Source organism: Ursus arctos, unplaced genomic scaffold (genome assembly GCF_023065955.2).
Source record: "Ursus arctos isolate Adak ecotype North America unplaced genomic scaffold, UrsArc2.0 scaffold_5, whole genome shotgun sequence".
In the NCBI taxonomy this organism is placed as follows: Eukaryota; Metazoa; Chordata; class Mammalia; order Carnivora; family Ursidae; genus Ursus; species Ursus arctos.
Genome location: NW_026623067.1, coordinates 75,303,932 through 75,326,579, shown reverse-complemented (window position 1 = coordinate 75,326,579; position 22,648 = coordinate 75,303,932). Strand labels below are relative to the sequence as shown.

The following is a 22,648-nucleotide window of genomic DNA, read 5'->3' as shown; positions in this document are numbered from 1 at the left end:
GACTGATAGGGTTGTTCCAGACCTAGGTTTTCTTACATAATTGATCGTGTTATTTTGAGGAAAGAACCACATTATTAAAACAGATTCAGATTAAAACGACCTTATTTTCAAGTTTTTACATGCTGAAAGTGTCGATCTTAACAGCCATTTTTCATAGTCCTCTTTTTTTAATAGAAAAATTTTTATTTATTAATTATCTAAGTACTTAAATAAGAAAAAGAGGTCCTCATTCTTGTAGTTGTACTGAAGTTATTCTTAAATTTAAGTAGTCATACTAAAACATGTGTCTTAAACCTTTTGTAACCTATTATTCTTTTTTTTTTTTAAAGATTTTATTTATTTATTTAACACAGATAGAGACAGCCAGCGAGAGAGGGAACACAAGCAGGGGGAGTGGGAGAGGAAGAAGCAGGCTCATAGCGGAGGAGCCTGATGCGGGGCTCGATCCCAGAATGCTGGGATCACGCCCTGAGCCGAAGGCAGACGCTTAACCGCTTAACCGCTGTGCCACCCAGGCGCCCCCTGTAACCTATTATTCTTTAAATGTTCCTTGATCAAGTATTTACAGTTTTAGACTGATTAATAGAAAACCAAGATAGAGACACTAATATACTTGGTTGTTTCATAGAATTTACCATAATGCTGGCGTTCTGAATTCTATGTAAGGACATTTCTTTTCTAGAAGTATCAAAAGAGCTAAATAGAAGGGGATGAGAGAGAGAGAGAGGGAGGGAGAAGTTTCGGAAAGATCGTGCACTTTGGCTCTCTGGAGTCTAGTAGAAAGAACATGGATGAGAAGAATGAAGCCAGGGTTTCATTCTTGGTTTCATGCTTTATTGTACGTGACACTTGGAAGGTAACTTAAACGTGTTGGACGTTAATGTCCTTATCTGTAAATTGGGTTTTTAAATATCTATGTAACAGCGTTTTTATTATGAATAAGCCAGAGACTTGATAGGAAAGTGCTTTTCATATAATAAAATACTATATAGATATCGGATATTATTTATTACAGATAGAACATTAAATTGGACATGACAATGCTTAGAATGACTTGAGAGCAAATTCCTGGAATTTGCCTAGGAGTTGTTTATAATTCTGAATCACAGATAATACCTCTGGTATCTTTGTCAGTAAGAAATTTCAAAGCCAGCCTGATTTTATGCCACTTGAATTTTGCTTCCAGTTTTCTTACAATCAGCTTGTTGTTACTCAGAGAATATGAACTAATTTCAGTATTAGCTGAAAAAGACATAATCAGGAAAGTCAGCATGTAAGGAGAATATGTGCATGTAATACAAAGTGCAAAAAGAAAGTAACTTTTTGTCCCTTACTATTCATAATTATACCTACCATTGTTTTCTGTCAGCATGGAAAGAATAAAGGAATAATTTCATATCATCTTTTGGGGAATGATTCTGAGAGCATTTTTTCCCATGTTGACTTAGTTATCTTTTTGGAAAGAACAGAAATATTCTCAGATTAGTTTCCAAGGTAAAATCTTTCTTAACATGGCTCTCAAAAAGGAATTTAAATGAAAGTTAAACTCTTTAAATGTATTAAGTTTTATTTCTCGGGATGACAGCTATTAGTAACCTTCGGGGACATACTGAATTTAAGGTCTCTATTTTGTATGTTCATTTGGGGTTCTCTAAGAACAGATATACTCATTCGGGCATGAAAATTTTCTACCAGGAATTACTTAGGGGCATGATCTTGAATTTACTTTGTCTGAGGAGTACATCTCAAATGATGTTTTGCTGTACGTTTTTATTTAGAATTTTTAAGCTGCAGCTCGGGTTATATTGAGGATGGATAACAACGAGGCCTGAAAACTAGATTTTGTTTGGAAAGCTAACTGAAAATATAGAATATCATCTGGGTTTACAAAATTTAACGGATCATAAGACTAACCTTTTAAAATATCTGAATCGATTACATTCCAAATGTAAAAACAAAGCATAACAAAACTTGAAGAGCATTCGAATACTGATTCTAAGTTGATGTGAGTTATTATGAAGTTGTGTGACTGTAGAAATCGTTTTTCCTATTACCCTTACAGTTAATCCCATTTCTAATGTTATAATTTACTTTTATTAGCAAGATTTGTTGAAGAGTGAACTAAATCAAGAAGAAATGATACTGGATTTACTTTGGGACCTCTCCTGCCAAAGCAGCATTTCATTCCCATCACTGCTAAGTGGAGCCTCTCCCCATTTCCTCTCTAGGACTTCTCTTCATTCTGTCGAAGATTATTCCTCTATGGATGTAAGGTCTATATGGGATAATATAAGACTACATCTTCGACGCTTCTTAGTGAACAAATTACAAAGCCATAATGAAATAAGCAATTCACAGCACAAGATTTGGTTGAAAAATCAGTGCATACAACAACTCTTGTTTCTTTATCCAGAATCAGAAGTTATAATCAAGTACCAAAGCATACAAAATAAACTGTTGGCTAAACTTTTGCAGAATGATTTTCCTTCTTACAGCAGGGAATCAAATTTAGACATCATGGTTCATGGATTCCAAAGTACAATGCTTAAGTTATACTCCATGATAAAAGAGGATTTTAACACACTACATGAAATTTTAGCTCCAGCCTCAACAGTGAAATTCATTAAAGAAACATACCTGGATACTGTTACAGAAGAAATGGCAAAATTTCTTGAAAATTTTTGTGAGCTGCAGTTTCAAGAAAGTGCTGTCCGTGTGATTAAAACAAACAAGAGCTCCAGCAGGCATAGAGGAGCAGTGCATGCTTTGGGTTAGTGAGCTTTTAAATTTGTTTGGTTTAATTTAAGCCTTTTGATATCTTTAAGTCTCTAACGTTTTTCTTTTTGGTTAAACTTAACTGCAAACTTGAAACTAAATCAGAAAAATGAATGTTATGAAATTTTGCAGTACACATTTCTCTAATGCATTTCTTTTTCTGTAAGTACAGTAGTAGAAGTGCTTTTTTTCCCCTGTTATTTGAATTATTAAAGATACTGAAAAATGTAAGCCAAAAATGTTGCCAATAGGAGTTTTGGGTTTTTTTATTGCATAAATTACTGGGTGAAGCTGTATGTATATATGAATATATATACCAATATTCATATATATATATATATAACAGAAAGGTATAATTTTTAATTAATTGTAACTTCCAAAGCTGAAACATTATTAGGGAAAAAGAATTGGTAAAAATTGGTTGAAATTTGCATGACCTAAATTGGAAGTTTAGAATTGTATTCTTTTGGTCAGCCAGTTCCAATAAAGAGCTATTATGAAATGGTAACTATATATTAAAATTGGTCACAGAGGCATAACATTTTAACTATAGCTGATTTTAGAGGAACTTCTCTAGTATTATTTCTATAAGAATATACACAAAGAAAAGGTGATTTGAAAATTCCTAATTTTATTTAAAAGATAAAGAAAAAAGAAAGAAACTATTGTGACATAATAAACTTTTTCCTGTTACCATTTTAATTTCCTACTAGTGGAGAAAAATCAAGATAAAAAGTAATATTTTTGAAAATTATCAGTCATGATTTTATGTAAAAACTCTGAGGTATATTTCTAAATAGGCGTATAAGCTATATTTTTTAAGTCTTTGAAAATTGTCATTTGGTGAATTGCTGTCTTTGAATTTATGATCACTTTATAAATATTTCCAGAGCTCACTATAGTTTTACATACCTTTCTTAATAAAATGCCAGAATACCAAAATACTGCGATATATGAATTTTCAAATAGTTTATTATTTTCTCTTATATTTTTTATTTTCCTCTGGAAGCGGTATCACATCACAGAACAGACATGTGTCAGCCAAGTTTAGGTTATGGCAGAATACAAAGTCAGTTAATTTAGGAACATTACAGTTTTGCTCAAAGCAAATAGATTTTCATTTTAATTGTTACATAAATTTTAAATGCATTTTGTGAGTGTACTTATTTTCTAAAAATTTTTATATTCTCTAAAAGAATTCCTGCTTTCTTGTAAAGTGTTTTCAACATGAAAGTTTTATAGTGCTAAATATAGTTTATAACAGAAGAAAAGATCCATATGGTTGAAAATATGTGTAAGTTGCTATGGAGTCTTTAGGGCTGATATTGAGGTGTTTTCTCATTCGTGAGAGAAAACTATGTGTGTAGGCTTTAACACCAAAATTTGAAACATTTTCTGCAAGTCTAGGTGCACTGATCTTTCTCAAGCTCATTTATCTAACTGTTGGTATGAATCACTTGTTAAATGAATGCTTTCCATATGCCAGGCACTGTGCCATATACATTCTTTTTCTTATTATCCTAATTTCAAAAACAAAGAAAGAAGCTTCGAAACATTAACTTGCTCTGGGTCATATTGTACAGAGTCAGGATTTATATGTAGGTCTTTATGTCTCCAAGACCAGTGAATTTAAGGTCCTTGTCTTAAGGTGTAGAAAAAAGTGCTTTGTCACTTGTAAAAGAAATTTCAAACAGCACTTTTCAAGCGGGCTACCAGAAAATCAATTCAGTTCAGCTTTATTGAGCACCTACCGTAAGCAAGGCATTTAGCAGCTACCATTTTTAAGCTTCTGAGCTAGACACAGTAAGGGAAAGAAAATTAAATGAGTAACTCCTGCTAATGTTTTCAAGAACTGCTAAACTAATCTTAATGGGTCAACTGTATTTTCCACTAATATTTGACCCAGGGACCAAATTTTATTTATTAAAGAAATACAGTTTGAGATGAATGAAATAATATAATAGGTATTAATAACAAATATTAATGCAATTATAATAATTTATATTCCTATTATAATAAAATCTACATTGAATGGGTTGTACATTATTTTTAGTATATATCTATGTTTTTATGCTTACCAAGTCTTCCAATATTTTGCCTGAAACTAGAAACGATTTTCATTAGGTAACAATAGCTAACATTGATTGCGCCAAACGTTGATGTGCATTATTTCATGTAATCCTTCTAACCAACAAGGTAGGTGCCATTATTTATTAACTCTATTATACAGTGAAGAAACTGAGGCATAGAGATAGTAAGGAATTTGGTCAAGGTTATAGAGTGAAGCCAGGATTCAAACTGAGGTTTGTCTGACTGCAGATCTTCTACTCTATCACTGTGCTCTGCTGCCTGAAGGAATAGGATAGAAATAGCTCATTCTATTAAAAACACGGCTCTGAAGCCTCTGTATTGCTATTTCTACTTTCGTGTAGTCATTGTTTTACTTGTTTTGAAATTATCCCACCCTCTTCTCATCTGATGACTATGTAACACCAATTTGAAAGTTTCCTGCTTATGATTCCTGTTTTGTAATCTGATGTATCTTTAGCAGTTGGTGTATGTATACTAGTCTTTTTTCTTCCAGCTTTATTGAGCTATAACTGACATATAACGGTGTAAATTTAAAAATACGATGTGTTGATTGGATACACATATGTTTTTATAAAATTACCACCATAGCATTAGTTAATATTTCCATTATGTCACATAATTACCATTACTTTCCTGTGGTGCAAACATTTAAGATTTACTCTCTTAACAACTTTCAAGTGTATAATACACTATTGTTAAGTATATTCACATTGGATCCTTAGAAATGATTAACTAGAAATTTGTACCCTTTGATCAATATCTTTCCCCTTCCCCCTTCCCCCATCCCCTGGTAACCACCATAATACTTTGTTTCTATGAATTAATGTTTTTTTTAGATTTCACATGTGTTATTGTAAAGTGTTTGTCTTTTCTCTGACTTATTTCACTTAGCATAATTAATACTTTCAAGATCCATCCATATTGTTGCAAAGTGTAGGATTTCCTTCTTTCTCATGGCTGAATAATATCCCAGCATATGTATATGAAATGTGATATATATATATATATATATATATATATATATATATATATATATATATGTATGTATGTATATCACATCTTCTTTATCCATTTATCCATAGATGGACACTTGGATTGTTTCTGTATCTTGACTATTGTGATTAATGATGCAGTAAACATGGGAGCACAGGTATCTCTTCGATATCCTGTTTTCATTTCCTCTGGATATATACCCAGAAGTGAGATTGCTGATGGTAGTTCTGTTTTTTTGTTTTTTGTAGAACCTCCATACTATATTTCACATTGGTTGTACCAATTTACGTTCCCACCAATAGTGAACACGGGTTCCTGTTTCTTTATATTCTCACCAATACTTGTTATGCCTTATCTTTTTGCTGATCACCATTTTGTAGTTGTGGGGTGATATGTCATTGCAGTTTTGATTTGAATTTTCTGATGATTACTGATGTTTGTCATCTTTTCATTTAGCTTTTGGCCATTTATATATCTTCTTTGGAAAAATGTCTATCCAGGTCTGCTGGACGTTTTTAAAGATTTATTTATTTATTAGTGAGTGGCTGAGTGTGGGTGGGGAGAGGGGCAGAGGGAGAGAGAGTCACAAACAGACTCTGCGCTGAGCATGGATCCCAACATGGGGCTCGATCCCACAAGCCTGAGATCACAACCTGAACTGAACGAAACCAAGAGTCAGATGCCTAACCAACTCTGCCACCCAGGCACCCCTTGCTGGCCATTTTTAAATTTTGTTGTTGTTGTTGTTGTTGTTATTGAGTTGTAGGAGTTCTTTATATATTTTGGATACTAATTCACTATTAGATATATAGTTTGCAAATATTTTCTCCCTATCGTAGGTTGCCTTTTCATTTTGTTGATTATTTCTTGTGCTGTGGAGAAGCTTTTTAGTTGGGTGTAGTCCCATGTAATTTTTGCTTTTGTTGCTTGTGCTTCTGGTATCACATCTAAAAAATCATTGCCAAGACCAGTGTCAATGCTTTCTTCTAGGGGTTTTACAGTTTCAGAACTTATATTTAAGTCTTTAATCCATTTTGGAGTTAATTTTGAAGAGTGTTCTAAGATAGGGTTCAATTGAATTCTTCTGCATGTGATTATTCAGTTTTCCCAGCACCATTTATTTAATCCTTTCCCCATTGAGTGTTCTTGGTTCCCTTGTCAAATAGTAGTTGACCATATACGTGAGGGTTTATTTCTGATTTCTCTATTCCGTTCCTTGGTCTATGTGTCTGTTTTTGTGCATACTGTTTTGATTTATAGGCTTGCAGTATAGCTTGAAATCAGGAAGTGTAATGCCTCTGGCTTTGTTCTTCTTTCCCAGGATTGCTTTGGCTATTTGAGGTCTTTGTAGTTCCATACAAACTTTAGGATTATTTTTTCTATTTCTGTGAAAACCACATTGAAATTTATTTTTAATTTTATTTTTTTAAGTCATCTCTACACCCATTATGGGGCTTGAACTCATAAGCCCAAGATCAAGGTTTGCATACTCCACTGATTGAGCAGCCAGGCACCCCTGCATTGAAACTCTCATAGAGATTGCATTGAATCTATAGATGGCTTTGGGTAGAATGGATTCTTAACAGTTTTCTTTCAATCATGAACATCCAATATTTTCCTGTTTATTTGTATCTTCTCCCTTTTCTTTCTTCAAAGTCTTATATCTTTCAGTATACAGATCTTTAATTTAGTTGGTTAATGTATTGCTCAATATTTTATTGTTTTTGGTGCTGTTCTGAATGGGATTGTTTTATTTCCTTTTCAGCTATTTCATTGTTAGTATATAGAAATGGAACTGCTTTCTGTATGTTGATTTTATATCTCGAAACTACTGAGTTCATTGATTAATTATAACAATTTTTTAATGGAGTCTTTAGAATTTTCTGTATAAGATCATATCATCTGCAAACAAAGACAATTTCACTCCTTTTTTTTTTTTTTTTTTTTTTTTTTTTTTTTTCTGATTTGAATGCCTTTTATTTCTTTTTCTTGCCTGATTGTCCTGGCTAGGACTTCTAGTATTATGTTGATATGAGTGGTCAGAATGGGCATTCTTATCTTATTACTGATCTTAGAGGAAAATGTTTCAACCTTTTACCTTTGAGTGTGATGATAGCTGTGGGCTTGTCATAAATGGTCTTTTCTATGTTGAGGTATGTTCCCTCTATACCAAATTTGCTGCAAGTTTTTAATCATGAAAGGATGTTGTAGTTTGTCAAATGCCTTTTCTGTATCTATGGAGATGATAATATGATTTTTATCTTTTATTAATGTGGTGTATCATGTTGATTGCATATGTTAAACCATCCTTGCATACTAGAGATAGATCCCACTTATCATAGTGTATGATCCTTTTAATATTGTGTTGAATTCGGTTTGCTAATATTTTGTTTAGAATTTTTACATCGATATTCATCAGGAATACTGGCCTGTAATTTTATTTTCGTGTAGTGTTCTTAATCTGGCTTTAGTGTCTGTGTAATGTTTGGCCTTGTTAGCTGTGTTTGGGAGTGCTCCTTCTCTTCAGTTCTTAATGAACTAATTAACAAACTGATGTCCTATCTGTTTATGCATATACTACTACATACTTGATGAGCTAAGGCAATTTGGACCTACTGAATCCTTAATTGCCTTTGATTTTTCTAGGTAGATTAAGGATTGGTTGTTTTTTTCCCCTGAATGATCTATAAATTATCTATTTATACCTACATACAAACCTATGTATATTTATATCTGTATTTGTAATATAGTTATATATAGAGAGAGAACATTACTTGAGTATCAAAAATAATTACAGCTTTTTATTATGTATGAGGTTTTACATATGTGAATTAATTTAATATTTGAACCTAATTATTCATATTTTAAATGTGAGAAAACTGAGACTTGTAAACATTTTCCAAGGCCACACAATTATTTTCTAATAATCCACAGAAAGGGAATTTAGTTGTTTGCACTTACTTGGTATATTATTTTGGTATGCTGTTACATTCCATGGCAAAAACTGTGCAAGGCACTATGGCAATTAGCATAAAAATAATTTACCATGCACTTTCATATTTTCTTTTTGATTTTAACATTCCTGTGTTCTACACTCAAAGCTTTTGCTTTTCTTTTTTAATTAACAGTGATTCATAACTGACTCATGATTTGCTTGTGCTTATTAACTTAGAATCTGACTAGAGGCAGTTTTTATGCTATTTAATTTGATTTTACCAGCTGGCCTTTCTGGTGGTGTGGTGTTCACCTGAGCACCCCAGAGTGAGTTCCACCTGCAACCATGCAGCTGCGTCTTGATTCAAGCTCTCTGGTACATGTATTTAAAATATGGTGACAATCTCTGTAACCGTTTTCCAAAGATAAAGTGCCAGGCAGACACTTAATGTATTTTATAGAAATTAATCCCTTGACTTGAATTCTGCATCTTGGCATTGTATGGTAACCTTTTTTTCTCCTTGATATTCCTATGATTTTGTAATTTTAATTTAATTTAATTTTAAGTGCCCTCCTTATAGTGAAACATTTTTTTATATCTATATTTGGAGTGGTTAATTGATCAAAATTACTTTTACTTTTTGAAGTTGTATTTTCTTTGGATTTAAGGAAAGTTATTGCCATTTTTCTCAAAATTAATTTTTTTGAGACCTTGTGCTGTTTTAGTATTATAATACATTTAGAAGTATATAGCGTGGGGCTCCTGGGTGCCTCAGTCTTAAGTGTCTGCCTTCTGCTTGGGTCATGATTGTGGGGTCCTGGGATCAAGCCCCGCCTCAGGCTCCCTGCTCAGCAGGGTTCTCCTTCTCCCTGTGCTGCTCCCCTGCTTGCCCTCTCTCTCCCTCTGTCAAATAAATAAGTAAAATTTTGAAAAAATTTAAAAAGAAGTATATAGCTTGTATGTTTTGCAATTTGAAGAGAATGAAGAAATAATGTCAATATAAATATAGCATCTTTGGTGATCTATCCTGGAAAAGAACCATATTATTCATTGAGATACTCTTTTACAAAGTTTCAAAAATGACTTAAGAACCAAGGTTTCCTCAGTAATTCTGATTTTGTTCATCTGTGTCCTCATAGTTTTCTCTAATAATTTTTGGAGAAAATTACCAATTATTTTATAACAATTTATGCTATAATAGTATTCTTTCATTTAACTTATAAGGCTTTAAATTTTTATTTAAAGTCAAAATAAACAACTTTCATAAAGCTAGAAATCCACCTTTAGTATTTTGATTATAACCTGATAGCTCATTATCTGGGAGGTCAGATCCATATTTACACATGTACGGTGTCATCCACATTTCAAAATAGTGCCCTCCTTGTATTGAAACATTTTTTATATCTACATTTGGAGTGGTTAATTGATTAAATTACTTTTACTTTTTAAAGTTGTATTTTCTTTAGATTTAAGGAAAGTTATTGCCATTTTTTTCTCAATATTTAAAAAAGAGGATTTGTTTATGTGTAACAAATTTCAGGCATATCAATCCTCTGTACTTTATTATGAAATGATGCGTTAGGAGATTTTATTCATAGGATGAATTTCCTGATCCCTGTACATCTTACTCTGATTTTTTTTTGAGGTTATTGTTAGCTTGAAAAGGAAAGAATTTGAATTTGAATATTCGGAAGGTTCCTACAGATCTACAGTGGGTGTGGGTTGAAACTAAGTGGCATCTAAAGCCACTTCCCATTCACAGTCCCTTGCTGTTTTGTTTAAGGAAGATAGAGAGTGGGGAAAACAGAATCCTTCGAGAGATGAAAGGATCCTTCAGAGTAAAGAGGACCTTGAAACCAAAATAAAGGTAGAATTCTTGACTAGGGAGGCTCAGATCACAATTGGAAAGTAGGCCAGTCTTAAAGTCACCCCAGTTTCTCTCCTGCTCCTCCAGCAGCTCTGATTAGTTGAGTGATGAGGGTCACTCAGGAAAGATGAAGTATCTTGAGGTCAGCATGTAAAATGTTTACAAAAAGGAAGCATTTGTATGAGTATTATTAGAGAAGATTCCAAGCCTTCTAGAAGGACACTGCATCTTTTCACCCTGTCATGTGCTCCTGAGACAGAAGTGAAGAGCCTTGTTAAATCTCTGATGACAGTTATGCCTTCTAACCCCACACTAGTAGAAGCTGAAATTTCAAATAACACAAAACAGTAACGGGGAAAAACAATTCATTAGAGAAAGTAATACCTTTACTCAGTTATTACAAGTTCCTTTAAAATAATAATGTAGTTTCAGGTTTTGTAGCATTGTTAAATTCTAGAAAATGATATTGTTGCTCAGTTTTTTCCCCCGCTGCTTTATCATGATTGCCATTTTTTAATGAAATACTGGTGCATTCCTTATTTACCATGCACTGGGCTCTCAGAAGGTGAAAAGGGCACTTACTGGGAGTCAAGGATCCTGGGCTTGCATCTCCTGCCCCCTTGTATTGTGACCTTAGGTAAGTTATTTCACCTTTCCAAATTGTTGTAATAGATAAAATTTAAGGGTTATATTAGGTGGTATCTAAGCTCTACATTTTCTTTGACTGTGTGTCGTGGAAATCATTCCACACCCAGATTTTTTACCTACAATTTGTCACTGGAAGCTGCCACATTTATGTCCCTGCTGACAGTACAGATGTGTTAACTGGCGAAAGGTGTGGTTTTGTTCGCCACAAAACCAGATACAAAAACTTCTTTTAGATATTTATCTATATGATTTTTCTTCCCCAAGTGAAACTTGAAAATATATGAAAACTGCCCACCTCCTGTGGTTTTTATTTTTTTGTCTGGATGGATTGGTGAAGAGGGGAGTAGGTGGTTAAACAAAAACAGGAAGTAGAGTCTCTTCTTCCAGCTAACATCTGAAGCTATTCCTAGTAATTATTTTGGGGGTTTCCCCCTTGGTCCCACAACCAAGTGTTTTTATTTTGTTTTATTTTTAGTTTCTATTTTTATTTAATTATTTGTTGCAAGGACATTTTTAGTCAGATAATTGAAAATTAAGATCACAGGCAAGAACTGGAAATGCAATTATTATTCTGTACTGTCGATTACGAAGAAATCCATATGCCTTTTCTCTGGCATGTATTTAAAGCAGACAAGGCAGGGATTTAATAATGACTTGCGTTTTTTTTTTTTTTTTTTTTTTTTTTCTGGGGAAGAACCAGCTCATTTCTGCAAGGCTGTAGACAGTAGGCATGGACAATACTTTTTCTCTAAAAACCTCTCTGTTTCTGTACAAATCGCTGTATAAGTACAAAATGAAAGCCTCAGAATTAAGCCTAGAAAGCATAGAAGAATGATCTTGTCCTAAAAGTCTGGGTAAAAATTTGATGAGCCATACTATAATGAAACAATTACACATTTTATTTTATTTTTATTTATTTATTTTTTTAAGATTTTATTTATTTATTTGACAGAGAGAGACAGCCAGCGAGAGAGGGAACACAAGGAGGGGGAGTGGGAGAGGAAGAAGCAGGCTCCTAGCAGAGGAGCCTCATGTGGGACTCGATCCCAGAATGCTGGGATCACGACCTGAGCTGAAGGCAGACGCTTAACGACTGAGCCACCCAGGCGCCCCGAAACAATTACACATTTTAAACTTTTGTAAATAATTTTAGTATTTTTTTTCACATGTAAAGAATGTCAAAAGTGATGATTTGAGTTTTGGTATCACTGATCCTAAAGCCTTTCCTGCAGCCAGTTCTGTTACATGGCATTTTCAGTCCCTTCTTGAGGCTTCTAGAATATGCTAGGGCAACCATGCCATCAGCTGAGAGAAAGGGCTTATCTTCCCTTTTTCTGAGCCAGGAGGGCATTCTCTCTCCATTGAATTTAATTTCTTTCTGTACTGTTCATCTCTACCTAGTAGAAGTATACAAGGTGATCCATTAAGGTGAGGGTAAAAACTAGAACTATTTCATTTTTATTTCATCCTTTATGTAAGAGGCAGAACAGGGCAAATTCTTCAAGCCATTTAAGGTGGTGTTTTGTGTGTTTTAAAGTCATCCTCAGCCATTCTAATTCTTGTATTTTGATAAGGCACATATCACTCAGGATCTATTTTGCAGGAAATACTTGAATAAAGTATATACTTTGCAAAGGGTGCTACTCAGACCATGAATTCAACATTAATTTTCATTGGTATTTCCCCAATGATCATTTTCACTTCTCCGTGTTATCTGTTTACAAATAAAGTCAGTTATAAGTGCTTCTAGTTTATCATGTACTGTGCTAAGTACTTTATATACTAGTATACCATTTATACAACCTCTCTGAAAATTTAGTTACTATCCCTATTTTACAGATAAAGAAATGGAGTTTGGACAAGTTAAGTAGCTTGCCCAAAGTCCCACTCTAGGAAGTACTGCAGCTAGTATTCAAGTCCATTTCTGAATCATGACTAAACTCACTCTCTTTTCACTACTGTAATTTCTGTCTTTTGCTAAATAAATTCCCTTGTTAGATAAATAATCCTTTTACATGTAATTTGAAGAGTAATTCCCATTTTAACCACAATTCTGATTTCTGTTCTGAACTTTGTGGAATTGCAACACATATATTTATTTCTCTACATGTAAAATTAAACAAGCTTGAATTTTGGAAGGAGCAAAGTAGTAAAGTACAAAGCTACCTCACTAGATTTTCTCTTTGGGAAAGATTTAGAAAGAAAAAATTACCCAGGACTTTACATAATAACACATGAAAAGGAAAGTAATACTGATTTTTGACTTAATATTTTTTAAAAATGTGTCTAGAAGGAGACTCTTAATTTTATTCATAGAGATGCAATTAAGCTGCTTACATTTAAGCTTTTTGTCCAAGTTAAGCTAAAAGTAACTAGGCTATAGAAATAGTCGAAACAGTTATTACCAGGTTTGAGACCCTTTTTAGACTAATTAATAACAGTACCATTAGTCAACATTATGTTTGCAAGATGCTTCCGCAGTTTTGTTTTTTTTCTTTTATCTTTGCCACATCCCTACTCTGAAATTAGTGCAGTATTTTCAGTTCATGTTTTGGGTGAAAATCTAAATCATTTTGGCTGGTTAGCAAATCAATTTTGAGACAGAACTAAGATTAGAAGAATCTTCCCATCGTATCTCAATGCCTCATAAGAAAATAAATGAAAAGCCTGACACCAGGATGTTTCTTTCCTGAGGAATTGATGGTGTTTTTATTTTAAGTTCTTCCTACTAAAGGTTGTATCATCTGTGAAAATTATTTATTTGATTAAAAGCTAAGAAAAATGAATGTGTAGGTATATGAGAGAAGGGTGTTTGTTATGTGCTTGGGCAGATGTGTGGTATCATGCATATGCGTGCTTATCTTTATTTACCTTAACCATGTTTTCTGCTGCATGGACTCTATTTTTATGACCCATTACTCACCATTAAATGTTCTAAGACCTCTGAGTCTTTGTTCTAAAGAGAGTAGGGCCACAGAGATGGAAAGTAGATTCCATAAGAGAGAAAGTGGATGGATTTAGTTTCAGTAATTTTGCTTTCATACAGCAACAATTAGCAACTGCTGAATGGCATTCACTTATTGACTCCCTCCCTCCATAGAACACCCGTGTGTTTTTCCAAAGAGTGGAAAGAATATTTCACTTGCTACATCCTCTAATTATGGCATTCAAATACTAAGGATGATAGATGAAATGATTCATTGGTTTCTCATGAACAGTCATAGGCCAGTTTGAGATTTATATGCCTTATGAACCATTCACTAACATTTTAAAAACTGAGAAAGAAAAAACAAAGATTAAAATACTGAGATTAAATTTAACGCTCATTTTTTTTACTTGGAAAAAAAATTTTCTAATTAAAAATGTAAGTAACTTATTTAGAACAAGATGAAAATAATTGAAATAAATCATTGCAAAGTTTAGAATAAAATTATTCTAAAAGTGAACAAATTTATTTGTAACAATTTTATATTGAGCAAAGAAATTGAAGTAATGTAAAAGTAATATACATGAGGTTGTGGCAAGCCAGAAATTCATATTCTATAGAAAGTGAGTTGCTAAATCATTTTGCAATCTTCCTAAAACTTTTGTGGCTTCTGGTTTACCCTGCTAAAATTATTTGTTACTCTGTCTTGTCTTACGAACATAATAGTAAATGTGGATGTTTAGTTGTGTTGTTTTATATGAAAGCATTTGTGGAATTGCACATTTATAAGTCATAAATCCCTAAATTTTGTTTAACAGATGATCATTTTCCAGTGGACTATATAATATTGAATATTGTTTCATTAACATATTTCTTTCTCAGGTTCTCAGAAAATCTAACAGGTGGCTTCTGGTTATTACACTATTAATAGTCATGAGTACCCAACACATTTTTTTCCTAAATGTTCAAGAAGTAAATCTTAATAAGCGTACAAACATTGGTAAGATTCCTTTAAGATGTAATCACTTCAACAACTGAAAATGTTAGTAGTTGTTCTTTTATTATAACGTTCCTTATAATGAAAATCAACTTGGAAAATGTTCATTTATGATACAACATTTTCATTGTCGTTATTTATACATGCATGTATGAAAATCTTTGGCCATCCGTGTCACATCTGTGAAGTCAGATGTCTGGTATAAAACTGTCTTCTGCCTCAAAGGAGTTGTTATTTTAACATCTCCACCTATTTTTTTGAACTCAGGGGAAATCTGTCTTTTACACCTGGGACTGTTAAAATTCTTTGTCTGAAGTAGCATTTTCCGAGTATGGGCTGATCTCTATGTAGGGATTTATACAGGAGAAACTGCTAGGAGTAGCTTTGAGAGTTAGACCAGTTAATCCCACATTGTGGAAATGAAAAAACAATCCTTAGCTTTTGGTAAAATGTTTAAAGTCCTAGTGCATTTCCAGTCAGAAATTGTTTTGCCTCTGTCATTTTTAAAATTGAATTTGCTTCTTTGTTTATACATGTATTTTTAATTTGCTTCTACTATTACCAAAGCATTCATAAGAACTTTGATGATTGGGTATATATCGGAGATCTAAAATTGTTCATATAAGGAAATGAAAAGTTATTTAAAATGAAGTACAGTGTATTGCCTCAAAAGCAAAATCTATCAGTGTTTGTTTTTGTAATTCTTTTTAACCTTGAGTAAAAACCTTTATCTATTATTTAGAAAAGTGTAGTTTACCCTATTACTGATTGATATCTCTTCCATGATAGAACAGTAGGAAGTACCAAATTAACAGATAAGTGCTAGTGAGAGATGATAATCTTGGCCTTTGTGTATGTGTGTTTTTTGTTTTTTGTTTTAAAGGTAAGAAGATTGGTTGATTGGTTGGTTGGTTGGTTGGTTGGTTGGTTGGTTGGTTGGTTCATTTTAAAGATTTTGTTTTTTGGAGTAATCTCTACATCCAATGTGGAGCTCAAACTTACAACCCCAATCAAGCGTTGCATGCTCAACTGACTGAGCCAGCCAGGCGCCCCAATACTCTTTGCCTTTGAAATTATGATGCCAGTGAAATATAAAAGACTAAATTTTTCTGACCCATTGAAGTTTGAAGTTTTTATATTTTAGATCTCTATAACATGATCATTCTGAATTGATTTCAGAGTAACTGGCATTATATTGTTTGCCCTCCAAGGTAGAAATTAAGTTTAAAACTCAGAATTAGCATTTCCATTAGCAAAAGGCACCCAGTATTAATTCTTGTAGTAATTATTGGAGTGGATACCCAGGTTTGCAAAATAGTCTATCCCGAAAAGAGAAATTGCCTCTACATTTTGTAATGATCATTGTCAGAGAAAGTTATATCGTAAAGTTGTTTTGTAGCGCCTTTATCTTTTTTTCCGAACTGTGCTGAAATCACTTCTGATCATCGTAGTTAATGTACTTTTTGTAGCATAATAAAACAGTGATCCTTCAGCTATTTGAAGAGGATAAGGATATGCTTTTTTTTTTTTTTTTGAATATTTTATTTATTTGAGAGAGGGAGAGAGAAAGCACACACGAGTGGGGGGAGGGGAGAGGGAGAGCGAGAGGAAGAAGCAGACTAACCCCTGAGCAGGGAGCCTGATGTGGGACTTGATCCCAGGCCCCCGGGATCATGACCTGAGCTGAAGGAAGACGCTTAACCAAGTGAGGCACCCAGGCGCCCCTGAAGTGGGTATACTTTTAATGGACATTTTTCTTATAATTTTTCTTAGTCATGGTTACAAAAGCCATAAAGTTCACGGCTACTGGTATGTGATCCAGTTAGTAAAGCCTGGACCCTGAAGAGAAATAGAAGCATGCAGCAATCACAGTCCCTTTAAGATTTAATGGCCAAGGTCTAATGTGGGATCAGTATGTAAAAGTGAGAAAAATCTTTGCCTGACTTTATAGACAAGCTATTACTGCACAGATTTGGTTAAAGCTTAATGGTCAGTGAGTTCCTCTATAAAGAGACTTGTGTTGTCTTTATTGAGCTGGAGCAGTTGGCCTTAATATCTCATTATTCAGATTAAACCTATGTTAATTTATACAAGCTTTCCATCTTTATTGAGAAGTGATCATCTCATGTTTGGCCTTGTTTCTGTGACATACTGACAACAAAATGTAAAGCACACGTCCTTTCTATTTTCGTGAAAGGCACTTGTAGGGATTTGAGTTACAGAAAAATGCATACTTTCTTGACATTATGGGTATATCTAAAAAGAGAATCAATGAATACTAAATTTGGTTAAGATCACTCAGTCATGAACCAAAGTGAGTTTTTTGTTTCGTTTCGTTTTGTTTTGTCAGATTTTGATCATGTGTCAAGGGTTCTGGGACACAAAAAGGAAACCAGAAATTGGACAGATGTTTAAAAACATGAAATACCCTGATAAGGTTTGCATCCTTGTGGTTTTCTCTGCTATCCTGATAGTTCTTTAAGGTTCTGTCATTTTCAATCAACAGAGAGTACATGTGATCAGTATATCTGATAAACTTGTCAATGCCTCTTTAAAGCAGGATTCCCCAACCTATTCAATTCAGACCCCCCTGCTTCATTTCAAGTATCATCTTGATAAGACAGCCATGTCACAGGCATCTGTCTGTGTATAGCCAGCTCAGTCTACAACTAATTTGTGCAGGAAAAAATTAAATCAGGAGGTAAATTATTTCATGATTGCTCATTCCCAACAGAGTTAGGCATCATTCTGAAGAAAATATCAAATAATTGGTTTCAGGCCGTGTCAGACACATGCAATTCCCTTCTCTAATGGCTGTGTGTGGTAGCACCAGGCCTCAGGGGTCAGCAAAGAACTGGAAATAGCTTAGTGCCAGGCACGGCAAGAGAGAGATGGAGCACATAGGAAATGAAGTGGCAATAAGTGCAATCCATAGGGGAAATGTGCTTCACTTGGAGTTTAATATATCGGTTCACAATCTGGCAGGAAGCCACGCAACAATTGTTTACCTTTTTGTCAGCATCTGCATCTGTTCTGTTTTGTAAACAGCACTTAACTCTCAGTCGGTAAATGCTGGAATCAATAACAACTGTTAAGGGATTTCCTAGGGCCCCCCTTCTTTTTTTTATATTCTATAACAAATGCACACTACGAACAATGTTTGCCTTAGATTAACAAGGAACAGACATTAACAGGGTCAAAGGGATTTGGTTGGGAACATTTTATAGCTTCTTGGGTTTACAGTAATTATATCTGTGTGATTTGAATGTATTTTGTAACCTATCCAAATTAAACTGTTAAAAAAAATGCTAGCAAGCAGTAATGAAGATGATTTTTTATAATTATCTTAAGTACTGTGTATAGAAAACTGCTGGCACTGTTTGTAATAATTTAGTTCTGTGCAATATTGTGTATTACAGCTGCTATGCAGAAATATTAAGTTGCCTTTTGCAGTTTTAGGAAATTAGTGATTATATCCAGCAGTACTAATTATTTTAAACATACAGTTATTAAAAAAAAATTACACACCACAGTGAGACATAAAAAAGGGTCGATCTGTGACTAGTGCCTATAAAACTAAATATATTGTTAGTAAGTGCAAAAGAAAGAATAACTACTTTAAAGTTCACTGTCTTCAGGGACTGAGTAGATGAATGTTGTCATAAATGCAGGATTGTTACAATAGTTATGGCATCACTTAAAAGTGAATATCACCGAGATCAGAGGAACACATTATTACTAATGGGATTTAGGCATAGATCTCCCCATGCAGTACTTCGAAAACTTACTCCTTAAAATTTCCCCCTGTACAATTGCTAAGTTGCCTGGTTTTTACTTTATTAAACTACTTCATATCTGATTTAACCCTATTTTTGTTTTCTTATATTTTTACTTATATAAAAAGCATTAGATCTCAGGCTTTTCCATTCGTTTTTGTCAAATGTGTGACTTCTTTGACTCTTTCATTGGTTTACCATAAACCACAAATAAAATTTGGGAATTATTTGATCAGGTCACTTAGTCAAGATTTACATTCCCTTGTCTTTTTTTTTAAGTTTATATGTCTTAAAACTTTGGTGTGAATTTTTCTATTTTTTTTTGGCAATCATTTTGCTGTTTCACTTGTCTAAATTATTTTGGCTCACATGTTTTTAAAGTTTGTCGTATTTTTTTATTAAATCCAATTAGAATTAAGAATTTGGAAATTTGGATAATAATATCTTTCATACTCCAATTGCTATAAAAAGTGTCTTGACTTCACTTTCTTGACTGCATATTCATGTATTTGGCTTTCCGTCCCCGTGTGTGATTAATATATGGTAATATACATACGACCACAAGTTATATGTACATTGTAAACTCCTTGTTATCACCTGGAATATCTAGATTTTGATGCTTTCATCATCCTCAGAATTACAATTCAGATTTCATAAATTTGCACTTCAAACTCACTTATTTGAAGATACAGCATGTTTTGAGGCTTAGAAAATAGAGAAGTGGTTTTTTTTAGGTGTATATGGTTTTCTTAATTATATACTCTATTCCAAGTTAGAGAACTTACTTTATTCATCTATTCCATTATGAGATTTATGTGATTCAGTAAAAATAAAATAACATTGAACATTAAAAAATATCTTTCAATAGAAAATTTTGTCTCCAGGTTAGAATCTGCCACTGAAAAGCATAGACAACTTTTAGAAGTCAGCTTTCACCTCTTATAATTACTTGCATTACCAAAGTCACATGTTACCAAATGCCTCTACAGATTTAAAAAACAACGTTAAGAGTGAGAGGCAGTGGCTTAGGTTGTTTGTGCTTTGCCTCTCTAACCTCTGTGGGACAGGAATTAATGGCTCCTTGCCCACTCGTGTTAAATATTTTAAAATGACACCCTAATCATTTAGTTTTCAAGTTTAAAGCTTATGATCGAAATTTTCATACCAAAAGTCAAAATGTTCAGAGGTTTATTTTTCCTAAAATGATCAAAGCGACTATTCTGCATTTATGTTAGCATTAAAGTTAACTATCTGTTAGCAGAGCTTGAAAAATTGGAGTGGTTTTGTCCTGATGGGATGTGTAAGGCACTCATTGGGGGATGGGTATTGTCTATGGTTCATTAGCTAATTTTTAAAAATTGATTGTTAAAGGTAGCCCTTGTTGTATTAGGTGAAAGCAATAATCATTATTCCCCAAGCAAAGGGAAAATTAAGTGCTAATTAGCAGGTTATGAAGTGTGCAATAGTACTTCAAGCGTAAGCAGTATTTTCCCACTAGTAGCAAATGCTATCTGGGGACAATAGAGTCAACAAATTGATTGCTGATAACTAATTGTATTTCTCAAATCCCACATAGTAGTAAATGTCAGAAGGTTACTCAACTCCCTAGCAACGTTTTTGTATTGAAATCTTGTAATAAAATTTGAATTTTCTGCTAAATTATTATTATTTTAGGATTTTTCCTATGCATGATTATTTATTTACATGTAGTATGTTTATCATTAATTTGGGCTTTTCCTTCAAGATCTTGAAGTCTCTATTCAGTTATAGTTTTATTTCTTTTTATTTATTTAAGATAAATCTTTGAAAAAAGATATATGTCATCCTCTTTATATTAATTTTAAGACAATTTAAAGGATATTAGCTTTCATAGTCATCAAATGAAAATTGCTAAGTTATGTTTTCACAATTTTTTTAAGATTTTTTTTTTTTTTTTTTTGGTCAGAGAGGGAGAGAGAGAAAGCACAAGCGGGGGTGTGGCAGGCAGAGGGAGAAGCAGACTCCCTGCTGAGCAAGGAGCCCTATGCGGGGCTCCATCCCAGGACTCTGGGATCATGACCTGAACCGAGGGCAGATGCTTAATTGACTGAGCCACCCAGGCATCCCTGTTTTCACAATTTGAAGCATCTAATCTTTATTGGTGACGTGATGGAGCTGACATGTTTTCTGCTCTTAGTTATTATGCCATAATTTAGATTTGATCTTGAAAATTAGCATTTAAGATAAGTTGATGTCTACACAAAATAAAGATTTGGATACTGAGACTCACTTTTAAATATCAGGTAGACATAATTCTAAATGTTACTTTGATTTGTAATAAATATAAGGGAATTCTAAAAAGCCAGCTTCTGCTAATATAGAGTTTTGATTTCTCAGAGAAAGAACAGATTTGTATTTTTTTTTCAATAGTTAGAGTTTACACACATTGAGATAAAATCTGATCTCCATGTTGAATCACTCGCAAAAATAAGATTGTTCATCTAATATCACTTTGGAATCACTCATGCCACTTTGTGATAAAAACAAAGGGGCACAGCTGCTTCCCCAATTTATCACAAGCCTTTTGGAGCCTTCTAGCCTCCAAGTGAATTCCAAGCATATAAGTCTCACTTTGGCAAACTGGAAATCTTGGCTCTCCCAACAACTGTAAATGGCTGCTTTCCGATCCTCTTGCTTGGCATGAGTGAAAGCAAACTCAGCTGAGGATTAAGAGAGGGACTTACAACTTTCCCTGCAGCTGCTTGTCCATTCTCTCTCCACCCATTTGAGACAAAGACCACAGGACAGACCTGAGCTTACCCAGAATTCCCGTTTCTTGTTCAAATTTACTTTAAACGTTACTTGTAACCAAAAACCTTGGAGAAATACAATCTTATCAACAAATGCCTTGTGTAAGGTATCTAACGGACTCTGATAATATTCTCTTTGTTATTTGTTAAAAGCAGGGTGGTTCATAAGCTGATCTGATTGAAGTCTTCCTTCCTTATGCCCCTTTGAATTTCAGGTACATGTTTATGATCATAATTCTTGGTACGCAGGCTACAGTCCTAGGCATCTTCCACATCATGGCCTTGCAGTACCCTGCCACGTTGGTCTAAAGGTCATGAAGTCTGGCTCTGAGATATCTGGCTCCCTGGAAGATGTCAAAGGTTGGAAAAAGCGGAGTAGATGATTCCTCATTAGGGAGATACACGTATTTGCTTCTCAAGTGGCAGGACCTTCTTTCTGAACCTTTGGGAGAAATCAGAGAGGTTCTCAAATTGGTCTTCTCCAAAGACAACCAAGAAGGAAAAGAATGTTTAAGGTGATGAGCAAGAGTTTAGAATCAGGAATGAGACTCTCAGATAATGGAGAAGTAGTGTGAGGGCTCCGGGAAGAGCTAGAACAGAGGTGAGATAAGGACATGCATTTTGACTTATACAGTGGGGTCTCCCTAGCGGTCTTGCCTGTTAAAAGTCTATGTTTTTTTAGAAAGGGGTGGGACCAGAGGGGAGGTGGCTCCACATCCAAAATGAACACCAGGAACATTTCTGGCCTAGATTTATAGTGTGAGAATGGGAAGAAAGAGAGAAACTGAGATTTTGAAAATATATTAAAGTATTTTACATTTTGTTCAGTCTTTAGTGCACTTTTAAACATG

The 22,648-nt window shown here is 33.9% G+C and overlaps 1 protein-coding gene across 5 annotated transcripts in view; it reads left to right on the top strand.

Annotated features, from left to right (window-relative positions):
* KIAA0825 (KIAA0825 ortholog) overlaps positions 1 to 22,648 on the top strand; it is a 376,584-nt gene that overhangs the window by 56,289 nt on the left and 297,647 nt on the right. For 4 of the 5 annotated variants that reach the window (XM_026498622.4, XM_057307500.1, XM_048220968.2 and 1 more), the window contains one exon: positions 2,101 to 2,770. In XM_026498622.4, coding sequence (XP_026354407.1) covers positions 2,101 to 2,770 — 670 coding nt within the window. Of the gene's footprint in view, positions 1 to 2,100; positions 2,776 to 22,648 lie in introns of those variants that run through there. The other variant, XM_048220969.2, reaches the window with a different exon arrangement.